The sequence below is a fragment of the Pituophis catenifer genome, unplaced genomic scaffold (assembly GCF_029215685.1).
Source record: "Pituophis catenifer annectens isolate HBS135680 unplaced genomic scaffold, rPitCat1.0.hap2 SCAF_6, whole genome shotgun sequence".
Taxonomy (NCBI): Eukaryota; Metazoa; Chordata; class Lepidosauria; order Squamata; family Colubridae; genus Pituophis; species Pituophis catenifer.
This window is the reverse complement of record NW_027256886.1, coordinates 39954197-39966740: the sequence shown is the minus strand read 5'-3', so window position 1 is coordinate 39966740 and position 12544 is coordinate 39954197. Positions and strand designations below refer to the sequence as shown.

At 35.8% G+C, this 12544-nt stretch overlaps 1 protein-coding gene across 1 annotated transcript in view; it reads right to left on the bottom strand.

Annotated features, from left to right (window-relative positions):
- INPP5D (inositol polyphosphate-5-phosphatase D) overlaps positions 1-12544 on the bottom strand; it is a 77207-nt gene that overhangs the window by 36817 nt on the left and 27846 nt on the right. The window contains exons 5-10 of the mRNA XM_070945255.1: positions 9770-9910; positions 9149-9233; positions 7809-7877; positions 7172-7243; positions 6193-6316; positions 231-337 (exon numbers count right to left, since the gene is read on the bottom strand). Coding sequence (XP_070801356.1) covers positions 231-337; positions 6193-6316; positions 7172-7243; positions 7809-7877; positions 9149-9233; positions 9770-9910 — 598 coding nt within the window. The remainder of the gene's footprint in view (positions 1-230; positions 338-6192; positions 6317-7171; positions 7244-7808; positions 7878-9148; positions 9234-9769; positions 9911-12544) is intronic.

Here is a 12544-nt window from a genome sequence, read left to right as displayed (position 1 = left end):
AATCCAAGCTGAACAGCTAGAGATACTATTTATTTATCCTCAAATACCGGTACATCCCTTAAAAACCTCTATAAATTGTCTCAGTACCAATTTCTGTAACAGAAAAAAGGGATAGGTTTTAAATAAATAAATAAACGCATCATTTTGCATTTGTAATTAATGAAAATAATGTCATAAAATAAATAGTAATGTTTCTGCTATGTTAAAACACCCAGAAGGGAGCATTTTACCTTAGAGTCAGCAAAGACATATTCTTTCCTTTGTGCTTTTTCTTTTTCTGTCTCTAGTACAATGACCAGCTTGTTAGGAAACTTCTGAGACTTGATGAGCTGTAGGACTAAACAGGAACAAAAACTAAGTCAATCTTAGAAATTTTGAAACCAAAAGAGCTCATGCTAACAATATGTCTTCCCTCAGAACTTGGATTGCACAATTCAATCTTACTGGACTATGATAGGCATTTTAAAAATTGGCAGTGACTCAGAACTAAGCCTCAGGTGCAAATGTATTGTGGTTTTGAAGCCTCATCATGCTGGAATAACTTCTGCTCATTAAACTGTAGGATTGCCTAAGTAGGAGAATTCTTGATTGAGTCGTATGTCTCACACAAACTGCATATCAATTCACCATTTTGTAAAAATACATCAGATTGTCACAGAAGTTGGCATTGATGATTAGGAAAGCTATTGATGTGCATTTTTTACAACCAGCAGAAACTAAATTCAAATCTAAATTCCAATTAAAGGAACAATTCACATTAGAAGAGAACCATGCTAGTAGGGATGTAGCAAAACTGCTGTTTGACAACTTTACTATTTCTTAACAGCTGCTGCTGATGTGACTTCACTGACTTGGAAAAGATCTCTCGCATGCAATAATTCTCCATTTTGCTTTCCAAGATAAATGTTAATCATATCATTTATTAGAGCAAGATATTTGTAGAGTTTAACCTGTTGATAATTTAAAAATGGATAGAGAGGATACAATTAGTGACAGAACTCAAAATGGTTAACTTAGATTTGGGTCAGTGATGGGTTGCCCCTGGTTCGGACCGGTTCGCAAGAACAGGTAGTAAAACCAGCGGGAGGCTCCACCCACTGACCCAGATGTCATCATAGGTGATCTGCGCATGCACAGAAGCTTCTGCGCATGTGCAGAAGAGTGTTAGATCGGCGCAGGGAAAAGAAGACGCGACTCAGCAGAGGTCCGTTCAGCACTTTAATTCAGCTCATACAGAACTGCCGGCTGAGCTGCCAAGCCCTCTTTATATACAGCTCCGGCAAGCTAGCCGGCCAATGACATTTATTTAAACTTCCCGCCGGTGGATTAGCCAACCACCGGCGGATGCCCATATAAGGACACAACAAAGAGCATGATGCAAAACGGTAGTAATGGTGAATAGAACCCACTCCTGATTTGGGTACATTGAGGCAACTGGTATAATGTGCTTTTCTACAATTTAGGAAGCAACAGAAAGTATGCCAGCATAAATATGCCATATGCCTACTGCTGATTTCTGCTCTACTTCTTTAACGGTTTAGTGTGGAACAATTTAGGATGCCCAGGCAATGGATCCTTCATCCCTGTGGATCTGGTGCTGGGGATTTCCCAGTAAATCAAGAGACTTGTCCACTTCTGGCTCTGCCAAAACCTGTCCACAACCTGACCCTGCCAAACAATACACCTATCACTTGTAGTATTTTTTCCTACACAGGTTACCACGTGACAGGCAAGTGTAACTGAGTGGAGACTTTCTGCTACACAGACCCCAACCCCCAATGCATCATCACCACAGTTGCTGTTGAAACACCGTACATACATAGTCTGTATATTACATAGGTGGAAAACAACATTTTGGAGGAAAGGTGGAAAAAAACTCTAAAGACTCTAAAGTTAGAAACTTTAAATATAGGCAACAGCACTGTTGTCCTTTGTAGGTGACCTGACAAGTTGCCAGGGCAAGTTATCACTTTGAAAAAAATAAAAGCTTACGAACTTTAATAAAACAGCAATTTTACTTGTTGTAGGAGTGCTGCAACAATCATAATCGCTAAAATAGATTTTAAAAAAGATCTGGCGAGATCCGGCCATGAATGGTGTGAATGGGTTTTAATTGTTTTTAATGTTTTAATTTTTAATGTTTTTATATATGGTTTTTAAATGCATTGTAAGCCGCCTTGAGTCTTCGGAGAAAGGCAGCATACAAGTTGAACAAATAAACACCAGATTATATTGCTTACTGATTGCAATAATATTAATTATTGTATGTTGGCTTCTTATTTATACTCCAGCATACTTTATGCAAGAATTATTTTTAAAAAAACCCTGTCAATTGTCCATTTGTGTACTAAAAGTGCCTATTATCTTCCCTCACTGGAAGATATGTAGTCTGCTACAATGCAGCAGGAGCTGAAATGCTACTGTTCTAAAGTAAATAGCATTACATACAAAGGCCTGAAGTTTTTAATGTTTCTTCCTGTTATATGATTCATATTTTAATTAATGAATCTATATTGAGAAAGAGTTGTAAAACATAGCAGACATAAAACATATGTGCAGTGAGGAGTACTACTATTGGTAATGTTTACTTCCTACATAAATTAGAAGGTAATGTAAAACCCAGATCTGGGCTTCATCCAATTCCTGTTGAGCTTCCTAAGGAAATCTCTGGAATCTGTTCTCCTTGAGCAGCTGTGGAGATGAAAGATATGCAGATACTGAAAATAAACCTCTTTTCTGGCTAAACTATCCTGTATAAAAATATAAACGGTTTCAGAATTTATGATTCTAAATAATCATTCAGTGATTTTGGTGACTATATATGGATGTATTTTAATTCTTCTATTATTTCAATTGTTTTTATATTTTTAATTTTGTTCACTGCTTAGAGTCATGGGTGGCCGTACAAATCACACAATCAGTACAACAACAATTTTCTATTGCAGCTCTCCTCTGGAAGAAAGGCTTCTGGTTCTGAGGAAGGAAGAGCAGTATCATGGGTCCCAAGAGTAAGAAAAGCTGCTTTAAAGCATTTTTTGTTCTGGGAAGCATCACATGGGAATATTGTAAATAAAGTAGAAAACGGCAGGCAGAAATGTTCAGTGTTGAAATGCATGTGAATTTTCATTTCATTTCATTTTCATTTATTGGATTTATATACCGCCCTACTCCTGAAGGACTCAAGGCGGTGAACAGCCACAGAATAAAACACATAAATACCAAATTTAAAAACAGATTTAAAGGTAATCAAAATGAGAACAATTAAATGAAGTATCATTTATGAAAACCCTAAGGGAAACTGTATATATTCTTGATTTGGCTTTTCTGCTGGCAAAACTTAGTTTGAACTAATGGTAAAAAAAAAATGGAATCAATATATTAATGAAATATCTCAAAACTGCATGCTTGCCTCACTTCAGAAATGCCTTAAGGATAATAACACCTTTACGTTGTGCTTTATTATCCAGAACAATTCAGTGTTTTGTTTAAACAACCTTGGTACATGATCGCTTTTCAACTATCAGAGGAAAAAATGATTCTCACTTACTTATTTCAACTTTCCAATTTCTTATTTTATTTAAAAAGTCCACATGCTCTCTCAGTAGGCTTTGGACCACTCCAAATGTTCTATTTATGTAAGTCTTCTTCAGTCTTGTGGAGTTAGTATATTGAATATTAACAAGTTCTTAGCTGTTAGTTTTGTAACTGAGACTTCCAGTAGTTTTGCTAACTGTATTCCATTTCTAATTTGTACAATAACCAATGTTCTGGAAGGATTAGACAGTTACTAAAATAAATCTAAAACTTCAGGAAACCCCTCCCCCCAACAATTAGAGCATAAAATGCAAACAAAACTAGAAAATAAAAGTAAAAGGTGATCCCAAAAAAGTCCTCTGCTTATTAATGGCAATACAATCCTGGATCATTACCCCAAGAGGTTCCATGTAAGATATAAAATAACATTGAGACTAAAATTGACTCCCAAGCAAATACCACAAGGCAGAACTATAATCTCCCACTATTCCCTTCTAGAAACACCTTTTTTCACTCCGTGTCAATTACTCTGATGCTATATTACCTACTGCAGAAAATCACTGAGGAGAGCAGAATGGTTCAGCTTTTACATAATCTAACTCAGTCCAGCATGATAGAGTTAAGCAGCACTAATTTGGTATTACTTCAAAATTTATATTTACTCTTATATTGCTTACAAATCTCCTTTCAATCTTCTTTTTATTATTTGGCTCTTTTTTTTTGCTTTTGCTTTTGTTTCTGTTCTTTTTAAACAGTCACTTAAATAAATTAAATGAGACCATGATTGATAGTATCATGCTGAAAGATCTCAAAGAACCAATAGACATATACACTTTGTTTTTTTCTTATCAAAGGTCACTTCATAGGGCAATCAAAGCACTTTCTGTCCCAAAGCCAAGCCTAAAACCAGACTGAAGAGGATCTATAAGTGCCAAACACCAGGGTACAGAAAGCTGTTCTCATCACTGTCAGCCTAACCCTTCTATAGTGTTTGGTTCAAAAATATTTTGCTTAATAATCTTAACTACAGAATAAAATTTAACCATGGTTAAAAATGTACGTCCCAACTTTGGCCATAACAATGACGAGGTGTTCTCTCTGGACTGCAGTAACCCAGTCCATCTTTGGTAGGTCTCCCATTCTCTTTTCCCTTTCTAGCCAAGCCAGGAAAGCACATACCACCATTTTCCCGTTCTCTGGGCATAACTTTTGTGGAGGCAATAAAGAAATGGCCTCTCTCTGCTGAACTGCTAAACAAGCAAAGAAACGGCTTTTCATTATTTCCTGTTTGCACTGATGGCAGGAGGACATAAGGTTGTCTCTCAGCAGACAGCTCACTACACCAGTAGAAAATGGCCAAGGTATGGGGACGGCATACTTGCCAGAATGCACACCGCCATTTGCAACTGAGGCATTTGCCTAAGATGTACAGCAAACTCTTTGCTTGCTTGCACCAGCAAAGGGGGAAAATCTACACTTGGCACAGAGCAGCAAAATACTGTCTGATCACCTTCAAAGCAACTATGGGCTGGGCTGATAATCCTACTCTTTCCAAATGAAAAGTACCCTATTCTTGCATTATGGCAAACAAGAAAGGTAGATAAGCCCTAAAAAGATCTATTATTAGGTACAAATAACCAGAGCAACACATGTAGAGTTTAAACTAGCTGCTTTATAGTTCTATGCCACTTTCACAGGAATCTTCTCAGACTGGCAGATATGCCTGGGAAAGGCTAGATATGGTTCAAAGACTTTGCCTCCTGGCGTTTATGAATCCATGCTAATTCCCTGTTTGATCCCTCCTCCTGACTGAGGTGGGTGCTCTCCAACACCTACTAACAAACTCCATAATACAAACATATATGTCCGTCAAACCAACAGTAAAATAATAGCTGAACATAAAATAAGAATTTAGATACTGCTTTGGTTGTTAGAACATTCTAAATTATATGTTCATGTCACAAACTGATTGCTCCATATCAGTTTCTCTAACGTTGTTTCTAGAACAAAATTCTTCACAGTTCATGATTCACATGTTTAGAGAATCCATATTATTCTCATGTTTTATTTGAACCTTTAAATAAAATAGAGAAGTAGGAACTAGGAACTAACTTCAGCTTCCCTGTTGTACCATATTATTTCTTTTCACGAAGGTTTAAAATACTGTACATTCTACCTCCTTCTATGCTTCTATGATGAAACAGCAATCAGAAGTAGGAAGTACCCTACAGTTTCTCTTTAAAGCTAGCTCTTAAATAATGTCACAGTTAGTTTATTTATCACCTGCAGTTTTAGTCTGATTACCTAAAGAAAATTATCATCACCACCAATCAAAATCATCCATCTTCTCTCTTTGAAGGCACAAAATGTAACAACCATTTATAATGAAAGCAGACTTCCTTCTGAACCGCTAAGGCATTTCATGTATAAAATTTCACTTTCAAGTTTGTTTGTCTGTGTCTGTTGCTCAATCAAAACACTATCTGAATGTGTTCGCTATAAAAGTATTAGAAAGCTACAATGTAACCTCTGCAGTCATATATTTCATTATTCAAAATTTATGCCTGAAGCAAACCTGAAAAAAATGTAATTCCTCATACTCTTGTTCCCAGCTGAGCAAAAGTGCTGAGTGTATGCAAATGGGATCTACCCACTTACTTTTTTTGTGGGTGTAGAATTTATCTTCAGGACCATCCTTAGCTTTCTTAATAATAAGTTTTCCCATCTCAACATCAACTTTAAGATGAATCTTGGAAGAAATCCCAAGGCAATCTGCTTTCACCTATGAGAATAGAAGAAATGTTATTCATACATACTTTCCATATTACATGGCTAGCTTGCAGAGACATAATATAGAACATACAGCATAGAATCATAAAGTTGGAAGAGACCTTGGAGGTCTTCTAGTCCAACCCCCTGCTCAAGCAGGAGACCCTATACCATTTCAGTTAAATGGTTGTCCAATCTCTTTTGGAAAGCTCTAGTGATGGAGCATGCACAACTTCTAAAAGCAAGCTGTTCCATTGATTGATTGCTCTCACCATTAGGAAATTTCTCCTTAGTTCTACATTGCTTCTCTCCTTGGTTATTTTCCATCCATTGTTTCTCATCTTGCTTTTTGGTACTTTGAAAAAGAGTTTGATATTTCTCATCTTTGTGGGCGCCCCTCAAATATTGGAACACTGCTGTCATGTCTCCCTTAGTTCTTCTTTTCATTAGACATAACCAATTCCTGTAACAGTTCTTCATATCTTTTTGCCTCCGGCCCCCGATCATTCTTGTTGCTCTTCTCTGCACTCTTTCCTGAGTCTCAAGGTTTTTTTTTTTAATATATTGTATTTTGTTTTTTATATTGACCAGAACTGGATCCAGTATTCCAAGTGTGGCCTTACTAAGGCTTTGTAAAGCGGTATTAGAACCACACATGATCTTGATGCTATCCCTCGAATACTATCATTATATTTATTGTACAGTGATTATATTAATGTTATATTAAACATTTCTTCAGAGAGTAAATGTTGCTTTGGCGCTGTATCACTTTCAGGATGAACATGGTTTATTTTTTTTAATAGATGAGAGCATTGTAGCAAGAATTGTAAATAATTGTCTATGTGACAAAATAAAATTTAAAATTCACCTCAAAGGTAACAGGAGGGATAAGTGAACGTCGATGTGTGGGATCTGGCCCCTCAATCAATACTCTTTTCACCTGTAAAAATGTAAGAATGAATAGCTCTACCTGACAATATCAAACTTCAACAGAAGGAGACTTTAGGAGATTTAGGAACACTTTATTTTAAACTGTACAATAAATTACACTTATTATAAATAAGCTGACCAATTTAGCCATGCAATGGTCCATGAAATGAAAAGGGGAAAAAATCTAACTTCTTTGAGCTCCAGACTGTAACTGTATGAAGTTCAATTCTCATATAATAAAGTAATGAATGCTTATCTACAATTTCCGGTCTTCAGCATCTCTAATAACCTTAAATGCATATGACATATGACCAGGTTATTTTCTGAGTTAATTTTCAGTTCACACAACAGAAAAAACCTCCTAAATAAAAAACTGGTTTTCAAAATGCGTATTTGGCAATTTGGCACATGAGTTGTTAGGAATATTACAGATCTCAGTTCCTATGTAGTATAAGAAACAATGAGACATTTTTTTAAAATAAAGTATTAAAAAATAATGAAAAGTATTTAAATAAGAAGATATAGTACATCTAAAGATTAAAGGCAGCCAGAGAAATATCTAAAATTTACTGTACCTTATCCTCTATAGAAGAAAGCAAATTTGTCAACTGAACCAATTTTGTACGATTGACATCAAAGGATGGCTGGTAAGAATATCATAGAAAAAGAAAAGTATAAGAACTAAAGGAATACCATTTTCCCCATACGTCTAGCATTTTATCATCTGCGTATATATTTCAGAAAACATTGTAAACTTATATTATCCCAGTGAATTATCAGTAATTTGAATATCAGACTAGAATGGAACTGAATTTGCTACACTGAAAGGTTAAGCACAAAAGAACCATTTCAAATCGAGTGCTTTAATGAGAAGAAGTTGCAAATGATGGAAAGTGATCTTGTAATTATAGGTCTAGAGCTAAGCCGTGCAGACAAAATAGTAACATTATACAGTTGCAAGTAAGATTTTCCAGGGCTTCAGACACAAAAGAATGGTAGATGCTTCATTTATCAGGGTGGGCGGAAAGAAAGTTTTACCAGCAGAACACAGGAAGAGGTGAGTATATGAAATGGTGAAGCTATTCTATATATACCAAGACAGATTATTTGGTCAGATTGTTATGGACCATCCTAGAACTGTCTGTATCAGCTTTCTTCAAACAGAATCACATTGTGACTCCCAGAACAGCTAGCTTCCACTAAACTATAGGCCATCATCTTCAGTAATAATGAAAAATATAACATTCAGAGATGGAATAATCTGCAACCTGCAGTGCTGGGTCAGTGACAAAAAATTTATTAAGCTGAGAGAAAATAGTAGTAGTATAGATCATTCACCTATAAATTTAAAACAATTAAATTCTTTAATCATGCTAAGCGTTTCCAGACAGTGTGAATGTGAGAATAGGTGTCTAGAGTTTCATACTTTAATATTAACATTTTAAAATTGGCTCAGTAGAAAACTGTAACCTAATCCAGGTCTTTCAATATTAGTGTTAGAGGACAATGGCTAGGTACACATCCCACACTATCCATAAGGACAGCAACACATGATAATAACGAAGATATGAGGTTATCAATCCATGATACCTTGTGATTAGGTTATCCATATCCAGGAAGCATTCTAGCTGGCATTGCAATCAAGTATAGAAAAGAGGCTAATGACATTAAAAACATTGCATACTTCTCCACACCATGATCTATCTGCTCCTGGAGAATGAATGCAGCTCCTACCTATTTCTGGATTACTGCTAGGTAGCCCATAATAAACATAATACAATTAAGAAACAAATTGGGGGAAAAAATCAACTAAGAAGAATGCTTTGCTAACTATTGCCATATATTCTGCAAACCCACCCACATTTAAGTTGATATAGATTCTGAGAGATTTATTGCCAATTCCACGAAATCATACCTGAGAATGTCGATGGGTACCTGGGGAAAGCTGATCGAACACCATCTGTATAGATTCCAGAGAAGGTAACGTCCGGGACAACTCACTGAAATGTAAAAGCCATGTATATAAAGACTTCATTTTTATAACAACATGGTTATGCAGTACTACATTAGCATTCTCCAACATTGTCCTCTCTAAATCCATTAGGATGGCAGGTTCTAAAATTCTCCAGTCAACCAGCAAATAGCTATGAAAGCGTATAAGATGCTTTATCAGTTTTCAAATAGCTTCAGACTTCTACAATCTAACAACATGTTCTGCATTTCTTTTTGGTTCAGCTGCAATTTGGTTGAAAGTAAGCAACAGTTAAGGCTTAGTTAAGTGGAGATTTAGCTTGGTTTGTACGCCCTATGGCCTTTGCTTCCCCATTGGACAAAATTTCTCCCTCAGCCTTACTCTTAGTTCTTAAACTTTAGCACATGTAATGCTGGTCTAATGATTTTGAATCCCCATGTTAAGAGCTCAGGCCAAAGGTGCAATGACTTCTAACTAATTAGTCAAGTATTTATATAAATCGTTATAAACAGAATTCCCAAACTGTTGATATTGAAATATGCCTACAAATGAACTTGTGATTACTTGAAGAGTCCTTTGCAGAGTCCTGTAAGTAGTTTCTTCAGCTGAGGGAGATTCCATGAGCCCAGTTGTACATTTTCAATATCATTAGTTATATGAACTCTCAAATAATCCTGGATAAGTTTGAGATGCTCTTCTGGAATACTGTGGAAGAAAGAAACAGCTTGAAAAACAAATCAAGCATTAAGTTTAGGTACCTAACTTTGGGCAAATGGGAGAAAAAAATCCTTGGTGAGAGGGAATTACAACAGTTTTGTATAGCTGTGTCCTATTTCAATTTCTTACTAGTAAGGAATAAAGGTAGGAGAGAGACAAAAGGCAAGAATTGTGTCAGAAAGGAGTCTGCTTGCCTGCTGACAAGGAGGGGGCAATATGTGACCTTCCAGATGTTGTAGATTGCCAATTGCTACTTTGTCAATAATGTAGGATGATGGAACATTTAGTCCTATAACTTCTAGAAGAGCTGGATCAGATGCCGTCTACTAATGATTTAAAATGTAATTTTCAAATGACTGATACGCTCAGGGCAAAACACAAGCTAACTATATAAATTTAAACAATTGTAGAGCAGCATCTATCTTTTGCTTTCAAAGTGCTTCAGTAATACTAATAAAGAGGATTAGTACAATTATTCCATTAAGATGGTTTAAGAGGAGCTTGCCTAAGCCTCCTTATACATTTACAGAAGGAACACGAATTAAAGAACTCCCTGATTTGAACTAGTGTGCATCATCTGTTATTCTGAACAATGTTGGAAGTGAAAGGGTGGGGTGGAGGAGGGATAGAGTCATCTAAGCTTTCTCCCAAGGAAACTCCTATAAGATTGCAGCCCAAGGCATACATTTTCTTTCATCAGTTTCTTGTTTGCTGATATATCGTGCAAGAATAGCTTGTTTTACCAAAGGAGGAAGGCTTTCTTCCTGTCTACCACCCACACAAAACCAAACCTCCTAACCTTTTCCTGAAAGAACATCCAACCAGCAAATTTGTTGCTATCTATAAGATAATTTTGCACCCCACCCTCCTATCAAGTGGGACCACCCTTTTGAATTATCTACCTCTAATATGGTCACTAAAATTGCTGGATTCCTAATCATTTTAGAAATGAACAGAAAATGGATCATTTCCAGTTTCCATTTCTGCTATCATTGCAGCAGTACAAGCAGAAACATTTACCTAGTAAAAATTGGTCTTCTAATTTTATAAAATACCACTTATGAACAGAAAAGCGTAAGAACAGGCTGGCTGTATCAGCCAAGACTCATTTTTGATTCTCACAACACACAACCAGATGCTCTGGGGTGCTTCTAAACAAGATGCAAACTCTTCCTAAACTGTTCTTTCCTTGTATAGAGAGTACAGCCTTGATGGACAGAAGGAAGATCTGTTACCAAGGAAACAACCAGATAAACATGAGTTGAGCCCAAAGCAAGAAAGAGATTTATGAAGATGCCCCTCTCCCCTATTCACATGAAAAATAAAAGAGGCTGAAGAGACCGAACATTCAGACTTGCATGGTTCTGTGTTACTATAGCTGTTCTAATAAAAGTAGCTTTAGGCCCACACTGTGCCTGTTTATAAATATATATATATATATATATATATATATATATATATATATATATATATATATATATATATATATATATATATATAATGTGTGTGTGTGTGTGTGTGTGAGAGAGAGAGAGAGAGAGAGAGAATTTATTTAATTTTAAAATCATCTCTTTTAAAACCATTCAATTTTATGCCTGTCACTGTGTTGCGTATTAATGACTTACATTGATTAATTATACGCTGTGTGAAGAACTGCTTCCTTCCTTCTTGCTAAAAACTCTTCCAAACAATTTTGCTTGTTGGCCCTAGTCTTTGAGTATTTTTCTTGTCTATTTTTTTCAGTCCCATGCATTATTTTATATACCTCAGTTACATCTCCTCTCAAGTACTTTTTTCTGAGCTCAAGAGTCACAAGCATTCTGACCTTTTTCATATGGAAAGTGTTCTGCACTCCTCCCCCCTCATTACATCTATTATATTTTGTTAAGTGCCCAACCAGACTTGGGCATTGTACTTTGGATGAAGATGCATCATACATTTGTGTAAGGAGATTATGATGTTGGCATTTTTAGTTTAAATCCCTTTTCTTATTACCATAGCATGACATTTGCCTTTTCCACAGCTGTCACAGAATGAGCTGACATCTTCATTGAGCTACAGCCTGACTAGTTTCAAACAGCTTGGATACCATCAATGTTTATATAAAGCAAAAAGTTTTGCCTCATATTATTTTTCACTTATAAATTGACTTCCATCTGCCACTTCATGCATTTTAAAAAGATGCTTATGAAGCTGCCTACAATTGCTTTTGGCTTTTATCACTCTGCATAGTATTATGTGCAATTTGCTGCTTGTCTATAAGTCAAGATAATTTAAGAACAATTTTAAAGCTTATATTTTAGGCACTCAATTTCTTACCTTTTCCACAAACAAAATTGTTCACTTATTTCTATTCATTGTTTTCTGCTTTTTAACCAGCTAGCAATTCATTAAAAATAGTATATCTTATCTCACAACTGATAAATTTAGACACTTGCACCCATGTTGATGAGCCACAAAAATAAAACTTAGTAAAGCAAGATCTGTTTGTTTCTCCAGCATGACTTCTTCTTCTCTGTGCCTAGTTATTCATTCCTTGATTACTAATTGTACTAATTTGTCTGGAACAGATGTTAAACTCACTTGTCAGATTTCCCAGATCTCTCTTTTTTAAAAACTGGT